Source organism: Malus domestica, chromosome 16, assembly GCF_042453785.1.
Source record: "Malus domestica chromosome 16, GDT2T_hap1".
Classification (NCBI taxonomy): domain Eukaryota; kingdom Viridiplantae; phylum Streptophyta; class Magnoliopsida; order Rosales; family Rosaceae; genus Malus; species Malus domestica.
The window spans coordinates 32,539,647-32,562,756 of NC_091676.1; the positions used below are offsets into that span (position 1 = coordinate 32,539,647).

Consider the following 23,110-nt stretch of genomic DNA (forward strand, 5'->3'; position numbering starts at 1 on the left):
CTTGAAGGAAGGAACTCAAACTAACGCTACAACCTTGAGAGACTTAAGCCTAAACTTTGTTTGGAGAGTTATTAATCTGTGATTTCTTGTTTTCTAAAGTCGTTGCATGATGTTATTGTTTCTTTGCTTGGTTGCCACTTAGAATGCGTTTTCATCATTATAGTTCCAAATACTAGAACTCATGCCCGTTTCATTCAAAACTTAAAATTGAGTGCATAACATATAACAAGATGAAGTTGTGTAGTAGTTACCACCAGAGCCAAAAAGCCTTAATCTCATGCATTTATTTTGTAGGTTTAATGCCTTTGAGCCTTATTGAGCCTATTTTCTTTGTTAGCCACATTATCCCTACCTAGCCTACAATAGGACTATCCATACCCTTGTTCTTAAGGTATAGAGGAGCATGACTTAGAGGGAATTCCTTTTGAACGACATTCATGCAGAAAAACAAGTGTGGGGGAAGAGTTTTTAAAGTGTGTGCTAAAGAAATAGGCCACGGGTTTGAAAAAGAGAAAAAGAAAAAAAATAAAAAATAAAAAAAAGAAGGGAAAAAGTGTGTAGAAAAGAAAGGAAAAAAGTTGAAAAATAAGTGAGAATGAACTCACAAGTGTTGGTTGTTGAAGAAAGGGTCCAAAAGTTTGAATCTGACCCTAAGTGTTTTGTGCATCTTCCCTTTGTGTTTAAAGTGGATTTTTGCATTCAAAAGTGAATTCTAAGTGTCAAATTCATTACTTTGCTTACTATTGCTTTAAGAACATCTGCCTATCCTTACCTTTCTTTGTTAGCCAATACCCTAGCCCCGTTACAACCCTTAGACTTCTATCTTGGGTGTTATGTGTTCAATTTGTGGAGTTTGGAATTGGTAAGAGCATATGGATTCCCTGGTTCTCGCTTCTAAGTAGTAGCATTCCGTTCATGAGATCATATATATATACATATATTAATAACTCCAGAAATTGCGTTCTTTGTTTAAAACATATGTGAGTACTAGTCTACATGTTTAAATCAATCTTCTCACATATACTTAGTATAGGGAGTGTAGTCAGAAAATCTGTGTGAAAATAGAGAGTATATCCGGTGAGGAATTGAGGGAATTCTCTAAGGCATGTTACTACATTCAAAATGTTGTTTTAATTGATTAAATGCGAGCTAGTGAGTGGTGACTATGATTAAGTGTGTGCTCGAGGGTAAGGATTGCTAAAATCTATGTGAGTGGTGATCTTTGGCATGTCATGTTTCATTGGAAATCCCTGAGGCAAATGTTGGAAGGTCTAGGTTTTGTTTTGTTTGTTTTGTTTTGCTCTAGGACTAGTAAAAGCTAAGTGTGGGGGAATTTGATAGGAGCATATTTATGTGATTTAGTTATCTTGTCTACTTGCATTTATGTTGTTAGTTCCTAGTTATTTTAGTGTTTTAAGCTATTTTCGTGTGTTTGTAGGTCCAAAGAGCTAAAGTCGCAAGAAAGTGCATTTTGGAGCATTTTTGGGTCAATAATGGATGACACATGCATGGAGCAAGGTGTACGGACGAAATTGAAGACTAAAGAGGCTAGGAATGTGTTAAAGAGAAAGAAGAATTAATTTAAAGAAGATAAGGAGCTCAGCAAGAAAAAAAGGAAACATTAGTCAAGTTACCTTATTTTGTTCCAGCACTTTCCTAATCCTAATCCAACTAACTTTCAGCTGAAAGAAGGGTTCCCAAATATATCAGGACACTTAATGTTAGGTTTTAGAAGACCTAATCCCAGCCACAACGGGATGCCGCACCAATGCCCTCTAGAAACCTTATCCCTTGCACGGCAAAGGATTCCTCTTTCCCCTTTTCCTTGCCGCATCCTACATTCCCTTTTCTACTTGGATTCTGACATTTATTTACCCTTTTCCCTTGAGGATTTGATGTACAAATCTGTCTCCAAAATTAATTAGGGCTGAGATTCTCTTACCCTATTATTTATACTTTGTGTCGCACAAAAGGGATTTCATCCACTCTCTCCACCATAAAACCACATTCCATACACATTCTGCCTCAACCATCCCATCCTTCATCACCTATTCACGACCACCCCATCATCCATTCACTACCATTCATACTTTCAGCCATTCTTTCATACAATCCTAACCACCATTCTTCACCCACACCTTGTGTCGCAACAAAGATGAAGAAGGAGGACCCTTGGACGTGATAGCCATTCAAGCTTGGATTGCTGGAACGTTTTTAGGTATAATCCATCTTTTGTTGTCAATGTTTAAGTTTAATTATCTTTGTTTTGCGAACATGAGGAACTAAACTCGTTTTAGCAAGGGGGAAATTCAAAGCCACGAACATATTTGCAATATGAATTGACTACTTCCAGTTGTGATTTTGTGAATCGTGAATGCAATTTATTTAACTGTTTGATTCAAAACTTATTTTTATACGTTGATTAAGGGTGCACACTTAGTTTCCATGCAAGGATTTGATGCTAGAATAGAAGGGAGTTTCACCTAATCGTTATGAACTTATATTCATAATTAGTAGAGGTTGCTAGTCACAATCGTGTTAAGTAAATTCCTGGCAGGAGTATCATAATGTTTATAGTTACGAATGCCTTGTCAATGCTTATGATTTTCACAAAGCTTAATGATCTTTGATTGTATCTCTATTATGTTGTTCATGTAGGGAACTGTTGAAGAATAGTTTGGTTGCCGATGCGTTGTCCATCCAATTCAATGACTTAAGGAAAATCTGAAGGTTAATTAGTGCTGTTCATGGTTAATCTAAGGCATTAAGGTTCATGGTTAATCTAAGGCATTAAGGTTCATGGTTTATTGGAAAAGTAACTGGAAATCGATTTGTATGCAAGTGTGTCATGTGTGGAGAAGAACCCTTTAGCTAGCCAATCACCCACAATTTCCCCCAAATTCGTTCTAAACTTGCTTAAGTCTTTAATTTACTTGTCTTTACTTTAAATTCGTCAAAAACCCAATCCTCTTTACTTTGTTGTGTCAAATTAGTTGCAATATATCCAAACTTGTGTTTTTAAGTATTTTAAGTCAAGTTAAAATGAATTTTCATCCAAATCACCCTTTAATGTCTAGTTTGAGTCTATTTGATTGTTTTGTGTTGTTTTGAGTCTCTTTAGTTTGTTTTGAGTTCTTTGAGTCTAGTTAAGTGTTTTAAGCCTAGTTTTGTGTTTTTGAGTCAGTTTTAAGTAGATTGGCAATCCCTCCTAATCCCCGACCTAGAACGATCCCTACTTACACCTTTATTACAATTGTCAATAAGAGGGTTTAATTTGTGTGCTAGTTTATATCACATCAAGAGGAAGCTGGGATGAGGAATCGGCTTCCAGGTGGATTGAAGCTCTGTTTCAACTGTGATCCGTAATACTATACCTTTAATTTTTCTTAGGTCATTGGGTGTGTTTTTTGGTGAGAGAGGGAGAGATTAAGGTTACCTTCACGGGGAAAGAGAGGTAGGGAGAGGAAGCTGGTGAAAGGTGGGAGTGTATGATTGCGACGTGGTTGTGGAACCATATTTTCCAGGGTCAGACCAAGTGGATCGGAATATAGTTACTTCAAAAGTTCAATCATGGACTCAATAGCTCTGAGTGAAGCTAGATTAACGAAGCAATGATACCACCATCACCTTGTTCTAGGGCAACAGGAAAAGTCCAAGAGACTTCCCTGAAATGACCATGCTTGTTTTGTAAGACACGAGATCTGATTTGGATATGGACATAATCAGATTCTTGATAAGTCTTAGAGTTCCTACAATCTAGGAATTGGCGTGAACCATAAGTATTCACAACTCTTAAAAGGGTGTAATATCTACTTCTAGATGTCCTCTAGGATTCTCTCGCCTTAGAACAAGGATTCTATCCTAAGAATATCTTTCTCCTGATTGGTATAAATACACCCTTCTAGGGTTCGTCTCTTGCAACGCATTCATCGCACTATAATTCTCTTGCCCACTGTTTGAATTATGTACTTGCTTACTAACTTGATCATTGGAGAGCCTTTGGCCGACACACCCCTACCTCCTGGTCTTAAGCTTGCTCACAGTTGTTTGCTGTTTTACAGGTTACTCGGATTTATACCTTCATCACTCATGGCGGTCTACGAATTTGGTTATAACATTTGGTGCTTTCATTAAGAATGAACTTATATTTCTCTCGACCAAATCACTTTACCCCTATGGAGGCTTTTCCTAAGCGATCATGCCACGACACATTTTAGTCTCACATGACAACAAGCTTTCTTCATGAATGAAGTATGGGAAAACATGTTGAAGATACATACGTCGGTAATAAGCCTTGGAAGAAGTTTGAAAGCAAGAGAGCGAGCAAGACTCACTAAACTTGAAGTGTTAGTGAAGGCTGTCAAAAACATTGTCCCTCAGTTGGAGAAGCCAAATGTCCACGCAACACCTGCTTAGTCCTCAACAAGAATCGTTAATATGAGCCTGGGGGCGTAGTTCGAATGACTTGCTCCTAAAACGGGACTCAGGAAGCCTCGAAAAGAACATAGCTTTTTTTGGATTGGATACCCAGGAAAAAGAGCTTTCTTCATAATCAACTGCCTAGGTGGAAAGCAAGAACACTTAAGAAGGTCACGAGAAGGAATGAAGGAAGGAAACAAGCTGAAGGTCCCAAATAGTGGCCCCAATTGACGAGCTACTTCCGTTGACCCTAGCATCTTAATGTTCTCTGACCAGAATTTAAAGGTTGTTAGCTTCCCTACAACAACTCTCTTGTCATCAAGTTGCAGATCTCTAATGTTATGGTTGGTCCGGTTTTGATAGATAACAAATTAGATGTATGTATCCTTTTTAAGAGAGCCATCGAAAGAATGGGCATTCTCGATGATGCTAATAAGAGAAGAGCTATACTCTGGACACTCAATAGGGCCCCAACGCAGAATTTGAGGACAATAAAACTGGCAGTTCAGGCAAAACCATACGATTACTTGGTAGCCTTCCATGTCATGGACTGCCCAACTTCTTATAACGCTATTCTCGGCCAAGATTGGTTGCATATCATGAGAATTGTCGTTTCAACCAACCATCGATTGCTTCGTTATCCAACCTCAATCAAAATCTTCAAGAGGTAGAACAAAGGAGGCAGGGAAGTTGGATGATCAATGACAGGAAGGGGAACCCCTACCATTGAGAGACAAGTTCCTCATAGGCCCCTCCAAATCATCTAGGCTAACACATGTTCGAAGTATATATGGTTTAATTTTCTTCTTGGGATAATGTAGGTCATCCATTCTAAACTCAATCGCAACGCCACCATCTGCACGAAGATAAGTCTATGGAGAACTCATTTCCTTAACGCCCCGCCATAGGCTATTTGTCAAAGATGATCCCTAATGTAATACTTAAATCATATTTTCTTAGAATTGCACTAGTGATTTGATTCTCCTTCTGAGAGATATAGAGGCAATCCTTCTCGGATTCAATCACACTCTCTTGTCAAACAATTCTATTTCCTTTATCGATAATGAAATTTCAAAGTTTGTTTTTTTTACTAACCATGTTTAGTTTTTCTGTTTTGTTGTTCTTGTTGTTGTAGGGAACACCCCAACTGTTTAAGTAAAGTACAACTTTGAAACTTTGCATGAAAGTAACATCGTCATTTTAGTCTCTTTTAGCCCATCCCGTAAGTTCGGTTAGTAGCTTAGGAGACTTAAGTCGTAATAAGTGTGACTATAATCGGCATGCTATGGGCACGCGCATATGGTACCTTGACCTGAAGTTTAGTGCACAATTCGGCCTCCAGAAGTTTATGCAACCAGAATGGTTATGGGTTATAATAGTCAAACCTGGACTCTAAGCCATTCGGGGGAATAGTCGAAAGGGCGATCTGGAAATCATCTGAGGGTGGCTCTGAACTTTAATCCTAAATACGACTACTTTTATTCTAGACCAACATACAAAGTCTAGGGTTCTCTTAGACATCATGTGTCCAACAGGACCAAATAAGGTATCCAGACTAGGCAATCCCTTAGATGATTTTATTCCAATGGAGCTTAGATACGCATAAATGCTTTGGCCAAGTTAACCAAGGTAGTCTGATAAAAAATGCTAAGGTCTGATGAATAGAATTTGACAAATTAATTTTAAAGGTGTTTCTGACCGACATGTAGGCAATCAAGTCCACAAAGAACTTTCATTTGAGAGGCACTAGGGATGAACAAGCAACTGAAACTAAGGAAGAAACCTTCTTTTAAGTATCACATTGCGTTTATCAAGACCTTTAACCACAAATTGGGGGCGAGAAGAATAAATGAAAACATATAACACTCCTCATCAATGATAAATCAAATAACATGTTGTACAGTTCATCGATACGATACTACACTCAACATCGCAAGTGCATAACTTTTCAAAAATAGCCGAGCAATTAAGTTGGATACGTTACCAGAAAATAGTCAGTTGTATTGGTAGTTGATAGTGGCTGCACTGTTTGAAGCTCGTCTTGCTGATTTCTTAGTAGAAACAACTGGAAGTGAATGTACTGCCAAATAGAAAATTTAAATTAAACATTCACACCAACACAATCCCAACACATTTCAATCAGCCCATAACAATTATGGTTTATTCACTTTGTAAAGTCTAGTTTTAAGTATTTGGCTTTCTTTGTCAAATATTGTAATTAAACCTCACACATGCTCAATCTAGCTTTAGGATATACTTAGATTATGGGATGTTGCTACTGGAGTAAATGTTAAAGATGTGGCACTTTTCACCTCAACAGGTTTGTTCATGCATGTGCATTTCATATGTATATTTGTGTTGCATTCTATCTAGTTTGATTGTCTAGTCAGTTCTGCGCATTGACTTCCAGTTGTATAGGCACACAAATTAAGACAGCCCGCATGGGCTGACTAACACCTTCTGCTGGTAGTCAGTTTTTGGCCATTGATTTGCCTAGATTTCTTTTACAGCCGACAAGTGTCCTTGAGACAAGTTGGCTAAAGGAAAATCTGATTTTCTTAAGTATATTTGTTCCCTAGGGTTTCAATTTGTTCTTGGAGGTTTAGAATTTATTTTTAGAGAGAGAGAGAGAAAGAGAGTTACCTTAAAGGCTTTGAGTTTGCATATTCTCCATTTATAAAACCCTAACTACCAAACCTTTCCCATGCATTAAACGCCCAATCATTGTGCATTAGGGCTGCATTGTTTTAAGGTTTTTCATTCAAGTCTTGTTCTCATTTTAAACATTAAATCCATTTTAGAACAAACTTTTGGATTCAAGTTAGATTCTTCCTTCAACTGTTTGATTGGAGAATCTGACTGGTAATTTGAATCTAGATTTCACATGTATATCATAAAATCATATCATATCATTGATCGTGTTGATCTCGGTGCCACAAGATGATGACTTGAGGAGGAGCTGCCATTTCGTGAAGACTGAAGCAGTTCATCTCATGTAAGGTAGGGTTGCACAAAGGTAAAGCTGCTCTATAGATAGGGATATAGGAATTGAGCTTATGTGATCTTTGTATGAACCTTTGTTTACACTAGTGGATTGGACTCAGTGAAGAGTCCCTGGTTTTTTTAACCCAAAGGTAGGTTTTTTCCCGCAAAAAATATCTTGTGTTCAAGTTTTTTTTTTTTTTTTTTTTTTTCTGTCACATATCTCACATACACATACATGATACATATATCTGTTGAATATTTAAATGGTATGTGCTCATAATCTTGTCCACTTGACTCATTAATTACTTGCAACGAACTGCAGCCTTGCTGACTAGAATAGTTTTGGTTGACTCATTAATTACTTGTAATGAACTGCAGCCTTGCTGACTAGAATAGTTTTGGGAATTGAAATTGGTAATTGAATCTTTGATTTATTGACTAACAAATCTATCTTAGTTCGCGGGCTTGACTAGTCAGTCTTGCGGATTACAATTTTTATACACAGGATAATCAACCTGGTGCCAATTTCAATTGCTATTAGAGCCTTGCTCTAGATATACTTAGAGTGATCTCTGGGATTTGCTGCTATTTGGTGGAATCTCACCATGGACCGTGATCATGTCAGTGGCTCGTGTAATACACCTCCATTCTTCCTCTTCCTCTTCGTCTTCGTCTTCATCTTCATCTTGCCTCTTCCTCTCCTAAGAGGAAGAGGAAGAGGAAGAGGAAGAGGAAGAAGAAGACGAAGAAGAAGAAGAAGAAGAAGAAGAAGAAGAAGAAGGACAAGAATTTTATAGAAGTAGAGGAGGAAGTGGGTTTTAAGGTGGTTCTAAGGACTGGCGATTGGAATATTCACTTAGATGTATGTTTTCCTCTTCTTCTTCTTCTAATCCTTGTCCTCATCCTTGTCCTCATCCTCGTCCTCATCCTTTTAAGGTGGTTCTAAGGACTGTCAATTGGAATAGTCACTTAGATGTATGTTTTCCTCTTATTCTTCTCGTCTTCGTCCTCCTCCTCCTCCTCACTTAGATGTATGTTTTCCTCTTCTTCTTCTTCTCGTCCTTGTCCTCATCCTCCTCGTCTTCCTTGTCCTCATCCTCCTCGTCCTCGTCCTCCTTTACATCATACCCAACTCTAGCACACCCAACTTTTAGAGGAAGAGGAAGAGGAAGAGGAAGAGGAAGAAGAAGAAGAAGAAGAAGAAGAGGAAGAAAAAGAAGAAGAAGAAGAAGAATTTTACATGAGCAAAGGAGGAAGTGGGTTTTAAGGTGGTTCTAAAGACTGTCGATTGGAATAGTCTCTTAGATGTATGTTTTCCTTCTCCTCCTCCTCCTCCTCCACTTCCACTTCCTCTTCCTCTTCCTCTACATCATACCCAACTCTAGCACACCCGACTCTTATAGTAGTTTTCCACACAATTTGAGTATGATGCTTGCACATTTGGCTAGGCTCGCACATATTGGTCACGTAATAAGTGTAGTACTTCTCTGAGCAGTTTATCCTATATCAAGAGATGTTCAGCTTCATGGATTAGGCCCTTTAATCATATTGGAGGACTCAAAACGTCACTTAAAGTGCTCAAATGAGAATAACTTCTTCGTAAAAGTTTTTCGAATTTGTGTCTATTAAAGAGCTTCCCAATAAATGCATAGTTGGACTTCTAGCTTCTATGAATGGAAGAAGAGCCGAGAGCAATGAGAGGGAGTAATAACCTGCAGTAAATGTTGACAAAAATATAAAAGGAGGAATTTATCACAAAAGAAATTATGCAAGTAATAAAAGAAAAGGATAAAAAAAGCTCACCTACCACAAGCAAGTTGTGGCTTCCAAATAATTTGAAGACTTGGAATTCCAGCTTTTATAATAGCATCTCTACCAATCACCCAATTGCCTTGAGTTACCCTCCACTTCAGAAAAACTTCTCCAGCAGTCCACAAAATGGGAAGCGATTGGTTTGAAGGTGGATGCCCCTTCAACAATTACAAGGGCTTGCACCTACTTGAAGCCCAACAAATAAGGGGGCCCATGTGAAGCCCAAATTTGTCTAACATGTGAGCTGTTCACCAGCTCTCCCAGTTCCTCAACCACGTGGCTTTTTGTGAGCCTTTGAGTTCAATTTTTTTTAATTCAATGGCTAGGATAATCTAACTCTAAAAAATTAAAAAAAAACATAAAAATTACAAAGTTCACACGTTAATAATCTTACAAAGTTCAATAGACTTGCAAATTAAACATTTACAATTGCACAAAAATCTACGGCAATAATGATATGTGGGGATAAGACGAAGAAAACATTAAAAATTTTAAAAATATGTTTGTGAATAGTAATTGCCTTGCCCTTGCCCTTCTTATTTCCAAACGGGTGGACTTGCACAAAGACGATTACTGCTTCGAGTGAAAAGTAAGGGCAATTTTATTGCCCTTGCCCTCAAATTGCCATTGCCCTTCATGAATTGGTGGAGATTTTTCAGCTTTTTTTTTCCTTTGTTTGAGTTCTCATTTTTCATGTCTTTCAAACACTTTAGTTTAGGTATTTTGTTACAATGAGTACGAATACCTTGGTCGCACTATTTCGTCGTGCAAATGTTTGCTTCTTGGCGTTTGCCCAAGCACGTAGGGGTGATGAAGATTTCATCCCCCAAACTTTATCGCAACGAAATTTCTCTTTGCGCGACAAGTGGGATTTTCTTAAGAAAATACTTTTTTGTAGTAGTGAGAACCTTGATTGATGCATGATCGGATCATATTTATATATATTTTTACTTCGAATTCACTCGTCTTTTCTTAGTTAGTTCCTTATATTTTTGAGCTATTTACGTTATTTTTGTGTTTATAGGATTTGTTATGCAAAGAAAATAAAAATAGAACAAGTGAAATTTTATGTAATAAATTCGTCAAAAGCAAATTTAAATTACAATATTGCTAACCCATTGTGACGCTAAATGATAAACCAATATTTAAACTATATATTTCATCCTTTTATATTTCTTTTCTTGTCTAATTTAGTTGGAAGCTTTAAGTATTTATGATACTTTTGATTTATTGTGTTTGTAGGAGAAGAAAGAAAGCTAAGAGAGGACAGCTGCCTAGCAGCTAGTGGGAGAAGAGGAAATATAAGAGGGGGAAATGGAAAAAACCGGGGTGTGTCACAAGCTGCCTTTGGCAGCGTGACTGGCAGAACACGGAGAGCACCGCTGCCCTTGCAGCGTGTGCGCCAGAGAAGAACAGCTGCGGGAAGAGGAGAGGTCAGCAAGAGGAAAGCTGCCATTTGGCAGCATGAGAATGGGGAGGATGGACACTGAAGCACTCTTTCCTCTTTCGGTTTAATCTTTCCAAACTTCTATTTTATTTCGGTTTTAATAATGTGTAATTAAATTTATTTTGGCTAGAGGTTAATTCAAAGTCATGGATATATTTGTAATATGAATTGATTACCTTCAGTTGTGATTTATAAGTTGTGAATTCAATTTACTTATCCGTTCGTATAAAAACTGATTTATGTATGTTGGTTGAGAGTGCACGCTTAATTTACATGCATGAATTTGATGCTAGAATATAAGTGAATTTCACCTAATCGTTATGAACTTATTTTCACAAGTAGTAAAGGTTGCTAGTCACAATCACGTTAAGTAAATTCTTGGCAAGAGTATCATGCTTTTCATAGTTACGAATGCCTCGTCAATGCTTATAGTTTTCACAAAGTTTAATGATCTTTGATTGTATCTCTATTGTGCTTTTCACGTAGGGGACTTTTGAAGAATGTTTTGAATTGTTGTATGCGTTTTCCCGTCCAATTCAATAACTTAAGGAAAACTTGAAGATTAAAAAAGTGCTGTTCACGGTTAATCTGGAGTATTGAAATTTACAATATATTAAAAGAACAACTGGAAATCATTTTGTATGCAAGTATAACATGTGTGGAGAAGAACCCTCTAGCTAGTCCGTCATTTATCATTTTACCTTAATTTCATGTTTTTGTCAATTCTGTAATTTAATTAAGTTTAATTTACTTTTCATCAAAACCAAACACCCATCCATTATTAAATTATATTATTTATTTAGTTTTCTTTATTGTTAGTCTTTTAATTTAATTTCCGTCCATTTCAGTTCCTAGTGTTTAATTTAATTGTTTCCATTATTTTGAGTCATTTTAAGTGTGTTTCGAGTTATTAGAGTTTTTAGCCTAATTTTGTGTCCTTGAGTCTTATTTAATATTTTTAAATTAATTTAGAATAGATTAGCAATCCCTCCTAATCCCCGGCCTAGAACGATACCCTACTTACATCTATACTACAATTGTCAAAAAGAGGGTTTAATTTGTGTGTCAAGTAATTCTCGCATCAATGCACAATTGAATTATGCAACCACTGAGAAATAATTTTTGGCAGTTATGTTTGAATTGGAAAAATTCCGATCATCATTGGTTGGAGGAAAGGTTATTATTTACATAATCATGTTGCATTGAAATACTTGTTGTCACACGCCCCAACCGGAATGTCCACCTGGATTTCGACTTGAGATGTGATGGCCTACACCATGTGGTTATGTGGAAAATGTGACTAAATTTTGACCTAAAAGTGATTAAAGGCAAGAATGCGCATGTGAGGGGGATTGAACCCAATCACATATGATGTCAGACCATAAGTAAAGTATAGTAAAAGTAAGTAATAATTATCCTCGTCGACAAGAAAGCTCTACCGCTAAATCCTAGAAGGGCAAAAACAAGGGTGAGTGGACCTAAAAATAAAACTTTGTAAAACCTTTTCGAAAACGTAATAACCCTTCATTGTAAAACAAGTATAGTTGCCAAACATACATACTACGTATAGTATGAAAATTATACCGTAAACAGTAATATCTCGAAATGCGATAATTCATAATATTTTCGTGTATAAAACATATAACATCTGGTAATTACAATATCTCGCCTAAACGAGCATATCATATTGAATGCTCATCGACATATGTTGACACACAAGTTCATGTAGAGATATTCTGACATGAATAAGATAGGGTGTAATTATGATTTACGCTCTAGTACTACAATCACGTGAAGACTAGTGCTATGTGCATCACATACGAGTCCTAATTGCCTATAGCAATCTAGGACAGGACTGGCACCTACAATAGATCTAAAGTGAGCGTACGGTGCGTTGTGAACAAACACGTGAAGACTGGCCCTAGCGAGTACTAACATCAGTGCATACGATGAGCAGGTAACGTAAATATGATCATACAACAATAAATCGATAATTCTAGTTGACATAATACTGTTCAATAAAATATTAATCAAGGCCATAAATAAAATCCCATAATAGTATGCATACCTGTGCATCCTGTAGGATTTAGTATAATTTTGTAAATTCTATCATTTTGCTAATTCTTAAAAAATGTTAGTCTAATCTAGGCATACGTAGAAAATTCTTTATAAAATATATATGTGGAAAATAAATAAATATATAATATTTAAAAGCAAAGACCCACTCATAAATCATGTTGTCGAGTTGAACCTGCCTTGCAGGATCGAAGGTCCTTGTGATGCATTTCACCTAGAAACAAAACCATCTACGTAAAAATATAATGTAATAACGTAAATACATGTTTTTGTACAAAGTACAACAAATAAAGGAACTATTTTAAAAAGATTTCGAAAAATGAAGGGCAGATTCTGGTTCGGCACATCAAGAAACCTACGCACTGCTATAAGGTGGCTGAATTGGCAACCACGCACTGCATGCGCCACGTGCCAACGAGTACAACAATACTTACCTTCCTCCTGAGTTCCCAAATTTTGTAGGTTTTTGAGCTAACTTCCAGAGCTCATTCTGAGCTTAATTCTTCACCAAACTTGATGATTCAAAAAGGCAATTTGAAGCTAGAAATAACAAAACCATACCAAAGTGGGGCCGAGTTATGGTTGGCGTTGGCCAGAAAAATGGCCTAAAAAAGCTAGGTGGTCACATATTTTACTTCCCAGAAAACTGGGAAAATCTCCCATTCGTCCTATTTGTCCCAAAACCCTACCAAAACATGTCTAAAACCTTAAGATCCTTCACATAAAATGAAAAGTAAGAGAGATCCAGAGGCTTACCCTAATCGAAAAAGTCGGTCAGAGAAGACAGTGAACAGTGGTAGCGACCATTGTGCAGTGCAAGGTTTCGTGTCTAGGTTCGAGATCGTTGGTTGTGATCTGAGTTTCTAGATTTGGTGGTTTGCAATAGTGGTGGTGACACTCGTCGGAGAGGCGAGTTGATGACGGTGGTTTGATTTTTAGAGTAGAGAGACAAGAGAGATGGATGATCGAGCTTGAGGCTCTGCCCCCTTGATTCTGACTTTACAGATGGATGGTGATCTGCCATGCTACTAATGGGTGTTGTGGTACTCCGGCGAGTAGTGTAGTGGTGGCTCGGCATCTTTGGACTAGCATAGAGGGAGAGTGTTAAAGAGACTTTCAGAAAAAGATAGTTTAAGATGAGAGAGAAGGTCTGAGAGGTCTTGAAAGGGTAGGACACGGGGACAAGAGGGAATGGGGTGTGGGCCCTACTTGACACATAGCCCAAAGCCACAAGGGAAAAAAACAAAAAAATATCTCCCGTAAACATGAAATTACCAAATCGCCCTTCACGTTTGTAGTTTGTAAATTTTTCATCGTAACTCCGAATTTGATTCCGCTTGCTCCTACGTGTTCGTACTATCAAGTATTTCGCGAATACAGTAAAATAATAGTTTGTACGCATCACGAAAGGATGGTCCATGGAAGTCAACAATCTTGCCTCTAGGGTATTGTGGTCAATTCACTCCTTTAGAAATAAAACATAGTAAAATTAGGGATGGGTCCTAACATGTTGTCTAAGAAGGATAAAATTAGGGATGGGTCCTAACACGTTGTCTAAGACGGATGCTAAGCCTCATTTTATTCCTTGGGTGCTTCTTTTACAAGAATTTGAATTGGAGATTCAAGATTAGAAGGGTAGCAAGAATGTTGTAGCTGATCATTTATCGTGATTAATCACTCCAAGTATTGCTGAAGAGGATTCGCTCCTACTAAATGAGAGTTTTGAAAGATTTTAAAAGATTTATAAACCCATCATGGAGTTTAAGGGAGTTCCATACACTCAATGCAAATTTTGGGTGAAATCATTAGAAATCTTAGGGGTTGATGTCTGATTTCTTAAAGTTTAAAAACGCTGAAAAATCTCTCTAAATTCAATACAATACTTTATTTTTTAAAATACTTTACAATCCATTCATAATTGTACACATTTGGAATTTTATGAACTACTTTAAAATCTAGAATGAATACACTCCGATTTATGTAGAGTTTTATAAACTCTTTTAAAATCTTTATTGCATACTCGTGGACTTCCATGATCAATTAAAATCTTGATTGAATACATATGAATTTGTAAACTCTTTTAAACTCCTAATCTTAATTTCTATGTGGTAGAGGCATTACAACCAAGTTGTCTTTCCTCGATGTGGGAAAACTTCCCTTTTGTAGAATTCATGTAAACCTTCTTCTTGTTCTCATCTGATATAGGATTCTTGTGAGGCGAACATTGTACAAACAAGCTAAATACTACAACAATAACAACAAAAACAAAGAAATTTTCCACTAAGTGGGGTCGGTTGAGTGGAAGGGGGAGTTCAACTAAGCCACACAATGGATAACGTAATTTGGTATCTAATTCGTTATCCACAAAATTCTAATATAAGACCTCTCAATTAGAAGTGAAGAGGAATAGTAGGCCGTAATGATGATTGGCCTATTCTTACCTTATTAAACATGAAAAAAATTCTTATTCTTCTCCATTTATAGGAGAAAGACTTTAATTATGAATCTTGTTGATAACGAGTTCGATTTCAATTTATTTCTTTGTTTTTCAATATATAAAAAATGAAAATACCACTATGGCCCTTCGGCCAGGCCCATTATTTCATTTTTCCAATTGGATGAAATTCAATTTATCATAGTTGGGCTGAGGTGTAATACTGGGTTGTTGGACCGTTATAATTCCCATTTCAGTTTGATGATTGTCATATGTATACCGTGCAATTTCTGCCAGAAACAAATTTTCACTCGTTGTTCGTTTGACAACCAAGTACCTGTCCATTTCTGTCATTTACAATTTTCTAACCACCAAAATTATCTGTGAATGTGCCGTGACCACGCACAAGTACTTTGCTTTCTACCTTTCTGTATAACAACCTACCCGCCTCCTCCTCTCTATCTCTCATATAAATAGAGCAGTCTCTGCAGCACCACAAAAAACAAGACCAGCTAAGTCAGAAACTTATATCAACTATGGTAGGAAACCTCAAAACCCAAACCCCAACCCACCATGTCGCCGTCTTGGCCTTCCCCTTTGGAACCCACGCAGGCCCTCTCCTCAGCCTTGTCGTCAGACTTGCTGCTGCCGCTCCACACGTGGTCTTCTCCTTTATTGCCACTTCTAAAGTCAACACCTCCCTCTTCTCCAAATCACCGTCTTCGAGCCTCCTCCACAATGTGAAAGCTCACGACATACCTGATGGGTTGCCCGAGGGTTTCGTGCCCCCTCGTAACCCTGAGGTGGCTATTGGGTTTTTCTTTAAGGCGGCGCCAGCGAACTTTATGAGGAGTCTAAAAGATGCCGAGGCGGCTACGGGGTTGAAGATCGGGTGTTTGGTGTCGGATGCGTTCTTCTGGTTTTTAGGAGATATGGCGGAGGGGATGAAAGTCCCTTGGGTGCCGGTATGGACGGGTGGACCACGTTCGCTGCTTGTTCATGTTGAGACAGACTTCATACGGCATAGGCTTGGAACCAGCCGTAAGGATTCATTTGCTATTTGGAAACTTCACAATTAAGTTGTGCTTGCACATTTTTATTTTTTTGCATCTTACAACCATTTTGAAATTTAGGATAAATGCCATGCATTTGTACTTAACTAAATATGGACATAAGAATCCAACCAAAAAAATATGTACATAAGAAATTAAATGTATTTATTCTGTGCATGTATGCTAGTTGACTTGGTTGAAAAAATTCACTGAAGACTCAATTATTTTTTAGTAATATTAGGGAGACTAAATTTGTAGATCAAATTTTATAAACTAAATGACATAGAAGTTGATAATTAGATTATTACTTAATCGTTGATAAACATGCTCATTTTTTATTGGTGACATCTCATTTGGTTTGTTAATTTAGTCTACAAATTTAGTTTTCCTAGCATTACTCATTATTTTTCTCTTGATTTCTTTCTAATTCTAGTCCAAAGAGTACGAATTTACCACATATGCGTATAATTTATACTCATTCTTAGTTTGTTTGTAAGCTTGGGAAATGAAAAATAGAAAAATTTAACTCCATTTGTATTAACAATTTCAACAATAAATTTAATAGTCAACTATAAAATAGAAATATTAATTCTACATATTGTCCACGATCTGTGTCTATAAAATAGAAATACTAATTTGAGTATGTTTGGGGAACACCATGAGATAATGTTACAATTTTACATGTTAGGGGAGTGGACGATATGTTAATTTTTTAACAAACAATAGTATTAGTGGGTTAAATTTTAATTGTTAGCATAAAGACGGATCTAGTGAATAGCTAACTCATACCAGTGTTCATAAGCATAATTATTTTTGCATATTATTGGACGATTTGATTGATCTATCCTTTTTTTATAGTAAATTAATAAAAATAGATGTCCACATTATAATTCAAATGAAATAATAACTCTCCCTCCTCAGAAAAGGCAAAATCTAGTCCCTACTTTATTAGAGTTATTATTAAAGTAGAATTATCATCTCCTAGATTCTTTTCCTTAATTTATGTTTGCTTCTATTATATATAGGGATGGTTTGGTATGAGATTCCAAATCGAAAATTTTTGGAACGGAAATTTGAAGACCAATCCCGAACCTAAATTTTGGTATTTCCAATTTTCGGTATTTCGGAATGGATTGGGATTCCCGAAATGTTTTCACAATTCAACTAAAAATAGCTTGCACTTGCATGTTGCAACCTTACTTAATTACTTTGCTTGTTCCAAATTTGCATAGTGCACACCAATTTTTGACTTCAATTTGTTATGAAAGCAACTCACACAATCTCTATGCGCGCGCACACAATCTGCACACACACATAGAGAGTAAATAAGTGAAGAGTGATCGAGTGAAGGTTCAGATAGATAGACAGAGTGAAGGTCGGGACTTGATCAGATGGGTGGAGAGTTTCAGGCTCAGAGTGAAAGACTAAAAGGGTTCACGAGTTGAGAGAGAGAGGTGGCTTAGTGGCCTACTTCAAGAGTTGAATGAGAGATAGAGTGTGAGATAGGGGTGGAAATCCAATATTTATTCTAACTTCGGTTTGTTCGGGATTACCGAATGAGTCAAATGGCGAGACCGATTCCCATACAAAATGGTTTGGAATCAGTTTGGGATGTCTACCAAAATTTTTGAGATTTTCAGTTTGGTTTCGGAATTTTTTCGGTACGGTTTGAGATTTTTGAAAAAATTTTCCAGCCCTAATTATATATAGGTAAACTCAATTGTAATTATATTTTAGATTCGTAGCACATATGTATTATCTAAAACCCTATATATTACAATCATTGCCTACACATTTGATTAAAGAATAATATTTTTACATGGTATCGGAGCCTAACTAGGTCCTAGGGTTCTCTTCTCTCTCTCAACCTCTTTTTTTTCCTATCATCCCTGCGTGTCTAGGCCTAGGGTTTTATTCCTTGCATTGAGAAAATTTTTATTGTGATGGAAACACGGATGATACACCACATGTTTTTATATAATTGATGGAAAATTTTATTTTTTAAGTTATTAACTTTCTAACACACAAATCTTACTATTTGTCTAGTGACACATGATATACCACCTTATGTACCCGTCACACTGAAAAATCTCTCCCTTGCACCATCATGTCTTCCTCCTCCTCTTCGCCTCTGGTCCCAACCTATTTATTGGAATCATTGTATACACATTTGATTAAGGAATAATATTTCTACAGTTCCGGGCCTAGTTTCTATTTATCAAAGATTTTCTTCCCCACTCAATTTTCTATATTTCAACCACTTTGTACAATATACACCGACAACTTTGTTATATTCATGTAGTCCACCATTCATTGTTATTCTTCTGAATTTGTAGGTTCTTCTATAACTCATAAATTCATTGGTTGCTTATATTAATTATTTTCATCTTCTAAGAAGATCGTTGAATATTGATAAATTATTATAATATTTTAATTCATTTCAGGAGATGGAAAACAATGTCTTGACTTCCTTCCTGGCTTTTCAAAAGTTAAAATACCTGACCTACCCGAAGGAGTAGTAGAAAACTTGGAGTCACCCGTTGGAAGCCTATTATACCAAATGGGACAAACGCTTCCAAAAGCAACTGCAGTTGCCATAAACTCCTTTGAAGAACTGGAACCTGAAGTTGTGAATCTGCTCAAATCAAGATTCCAAAAGTTCCTCAACGTTGGACCCTTTAGTTTAATAGCATCATCCCCGTCCCCGCCATTGATCAAAGATGATAGTGGTTGCTTAGAGTGGCTGGACAAGCACAAGCCTGCGTCTGTTGCATATATTAGCTTTGGAAGTGTAGTAACACCACCACCTCACGAGCTGGCAGCATTTGCTCAAGCGTTAATAGAAAGTGGGTTTCCATTTATTTGGTCATTTAGGGGCAACATAGAGGATGTGTTGCCCAAGGGGTTTAACAAAAGTGGCCTAAATGGAAAAATAGTTCCATGGGCACCACAAGTGCAAGTCTTGGGGCATGCCTCGACTGGGGCTTTCGTGACGCATTGTGGGTGGAATTCAATTTTGGAGAGCATTGTTGGCGGTGTGCCAATGATTTGCAGGCCATTTTTCGGGGACCAAAAGCTAAACATGAACACTGTAGAGGCTGTGTGGGAAATTGGAGTGGGGGTTGAAGGAGGGGTCATTACAAAAGACGGAGCGATGATGGCCTTGGAACTGACTTTGAAGCATAAAGAAGGCAATAAAATGAGAGAGAAAATCATGGTCCTCAAAAATCTTGCTCGACAAGCTGCTGTAAGTAATGGTAGCTCCCCTCGAGCTTTCAATAACTTGGTGGAGATTGTCACAAAATAATGTAAAAGTTTGTTAAAAAGCTTCGAGAGCACTGTAATATTTGTTTCAATAACTATGGTTTTCTTTTGAGATTGTCACAAAATAATGTAAAATAATGTAGCCCGGTTTTCTTTCTCTATATGAACAGGCACTAGTCAGGCGGCGGGTAAGGCCTAGCACCTGGGTGTCTAGGCAGCGCCTAAGTCGGGAGGCTTAATTTTTTTTTTAATTAAATTTATTATATAACATATAAATAAATGTCTATTTATACTTAAAAAAATACGTAATTGTGTGATACATAAATTGCAAAATAAAATAGCATATAACACTAGTAGAAAAAACAACTTGCATGACCATATTTTGCGCAATGAAGAAGATTTTGTCGCATAAGTGTAACTTGCACAACGGAAACATACTTAGGTCGCGCAAACATTGGAAGAATTCAAAAAAAAAAAAAAAAAACACTTTGCGAAACGAATACTATTTGTTCGTCGCTCAAGAAAAGGCGGGTAAATAAAATTTGGCTCCAAAAGTTTGCGCAATGAGTTTTTCTACATATTCGTTGCGCAAAGTGTTGCTGAACATGGTCAGCCACGTATTAAACGCTCCCATTTATATCGCGAATTTATAACACACTTTGTGCGACCAAGGATTCGTCGCGCAAAGCGTGTCGTGTATTATATAAACACAGTTTCAGAACCCTATTTTGTAAAGGTTTTGTTTCAGTTTTAGATGCAACGAAAAGTTAGGAGGGAGAAGGCTCTCATGAAGGGAAAGGTAAAAAAAAAATTATTGTTCAATTAATTGTTCTACATTTGATATGGTTTAAATTTTTGTGGTAGGAAAAAAAATGAAGAAAGCTGTGTTGACAATAGAGAGGTACCAACATAAGTGTTTGCCCTTGTTTGATGACAAAAGTTCGGCTGAAGCTTCCACCGAACTTAGGTTCGATATAGGGGGATTAGTGCGGAAGTAGTGTTCTACCGAGTTTAAGTCTTGGAAAATGGTGCCTGTGGACTTGAAGAACTCCATGATGCAGGAGTTATCGGTAAGTTTGTATTAAAGAATGTGAAATTGTTTTTATTTAAAAATAATATTTTTGCGATAGCTAATTTAATTATATTGCCATTACAGGTTGTTTGGGATGTTGACGAAACCGATGAGAAGCAGCAGAAGTATGTGGACAACCTTTTCAAGATGTAGTTCCGGCAATCGAAGTTCAATGTACAGCAGGCTGCAGAGCGTGCACGAGTTGACGATGCTGCTACTGATGACCAAGAGGAAGAGTGAACTTAATTTGGTTTTTATTTTTATTTTTTACTATTAAATAAGATTTATTTGAATTTTATGTTGGACTTTATTTTTAAAATTTATGTTACATGGATGGCTTAAAGTTTACATTAGTTATAATATATATTTTTGTTAATAAATTAGTTTTAATAAATATTTTGGTATTATATAATTTGGTTTGATAATTTTAATTGGATAAAAAAATTTACATTAGTTAGAAGGAAAACTGAAAAAAAATAAGAAAAAAAATAATGCAACTTGCACTATGAATATAGTATTCATCGTGCAAATAGTTTACATTGTTAAATTATAAAGAAAACGAAAACGAGAATTTTGCAAAAAAATAAAAAATAAATAAATGGCACTTGCGCGACGAATGTATATTTTGTCGTGCAAAAATAACTTGTGCGATGAATTCTATGTTCGTTGCGCAAAGGGCTTTTCCCAAAAGTAATCTTTACAATGTGACTTTAGCCGCAGAAGCAGAAAACTGCAGATTTCGCCTCTGTAATTTTTTCCCTTCATTTTGCTTCAATTCAAAATACATCGTTCCCATTTTCTCTCAATTTCTTCCTCTAATACTTTGTCCATCTAAATCTCTATCTTCTCTAGGTTGATCGAGCTATTTCAGTGTGTTTGGTTAGGGTTTTTGTTATTTTCATTTAAAATTATCAATGTCAATTCATACTAACACCATAAAATTTGTTGTGTATAGGGATATTGTGCGTGACTAGTGCTCGGTGAATAACGATTTCGAAGGTATTTTCTTCGTTTTAATTTTTTTAAATATAAATTAGTTAAATTATATTGAAATTATGTTGTTATGTTGAATTGTATATGTACAAATTTGTACGTGACGTACAAGTATGAGTTGTGATGTAAGGATTTAATTGTAATTAACTTTGTACTTGTCTTTTTTTATTAAAACTTAGTTTCTTGTTTGAGAATTAGTTGGATGTCACGCATGGATGTGAAAGCATGACTGTGGTCCAATCGACTCTTAAATTGTGCCATTATTTGGACAATTTGGGAATGCAAAGTTATGACGCGCAATTTATGGTTAAAAGATTAGGTTTCGGTCGTAGGGATTTCGGTGTCATCTCTATACGTTCTTCAGGTGGCACATAGATATTTCATATCTATGTCGTGCACTTGAAGAACTTTACAGAGATGCTGTCGAAATTTCTCCACATAAAATCTAATCTGAAGTAGTCGTAAATTACTTGACATAATTTTGCATTCTCGAATGGGATATGGCCTTTACCGGAGACATAAGGTGACAAGATCATGTTGAAGTTGTTGTGATTGTTGTACTGTTATTGTGGTCACAGGAATGATAGATAGAACGTGGCTACAAAACCCAAATAGATGTGCCAACAAATACTTGAACAAAATCAAGGATTTTATTGACTTTGCACGTACACTCAACTCGGGTGCAACTACAATCTGGTGTCCTTGTAGGAGGTGTAACAATACATTAAGGGAAACTATTGAAAATGTTTGATTTCATTTAGTAAGGAATGGAATGGTAGAGACCTATAATATTTGGAACCATCACGATGAACAATTAGACAATGCTTCGTATTCAAACGTGACAAGAGTGGGCAATGTTGAACCTAATATGGATCATAATGAACAAGTCATGGAAATCTTAAATGACGTTTTTTCCATTTGCGTCGACAAATACCAATCAGGAAGTGGAAGATGACTTGCCTACACCAATGGATAGTGGACAATTCAAACAATATGAAAAACTATTATAAAATGCCAACCAAGAGTTATACTTGAGATGTGAGGGATTTTAGGTTCTCACATCTATTGTGGGATTGATGCACAGGAAAATAAAGTATCGTATGTCGAACTAGTGTTTTGATTACTTTTTGGGAATTTTCAAGAGAATGCTACCAAAGGAAAATTGTTTGCCGAAAGACCATAGAAACGCTTAAAAGGTGTTGAATGGTCTCGAATTGGGTTATGAAAAAATTCACGCTTGCAAAAACAATTTTGTATTGTTCTATAAGGAGATTAAAGAGTTGGATAAATGCCTGTATGCAATGAGTTGAGGTTTAAAATGACATCTCAGAATTGATCGACGAAAATCCCAGAAAAAAGTCATGCGTTATTTGCCTTGGAAACCTAGGTTGTAGTGGTTGTATATGTCAACGCATACTGCCACCAATATGAGATGGCATAAGGAAAGACGAGTAAATCACGATGTGTTGAGGCATCCTGCAGATGTGGAGGCATGGAAAGAGTTTGATTGAACGTTCCTTGATTTTGCTGCTGATCCTCGGAATGTTAGATTGGGA

General features: G+C 36.6%; 1 protein-coding gene across 1 annotated transcript; it reads left to right on the forward strand.

The window, feature by feature from the left end:
- The first annotated feature begins 15,583 nt into the window (after positions 1–15,583).
- On the forward strand, positions 15,584–19,650 carry LOC103416919 (anthocyanidin 3-O-glucosyltransferase 7-like). The gene is made up of 2 exons (XM_008355124.4): positions 15,584–16,214; positions 18,670–19,650. Exons 1-2 carry the CDS (start codon positions 15,710–15,712, stop codon positions 19,530–19,532), a joined length of 1,368 nt encoding a protein of 455 aa, XP_008353346.2. The 5' UTR covers positions 15,584–15,709; the 3' UTR covers positions 19,533–19,650.
- The last annotated feature ends 3,460 nt before the right edge of the window (positions 19,651–23,110 follow it).

Bases quoted from the DNA above. Each gene is read 5' to 3' on its own strand.
- LOC103416919 (XM_008355124.4), top strand. From the start codon at position 15,710: ATGGTAGGAAACCTCAAAACCCAAACCCCAACCCACCATGTCGCCGTC. The intron at 16,215-18,669 runs GTAAGGATTCAT...AATTCATTTCAG, and splicing joins GCATAGGCTTGGAACCAGCC to GAGATGGAAAACAATGTCTT.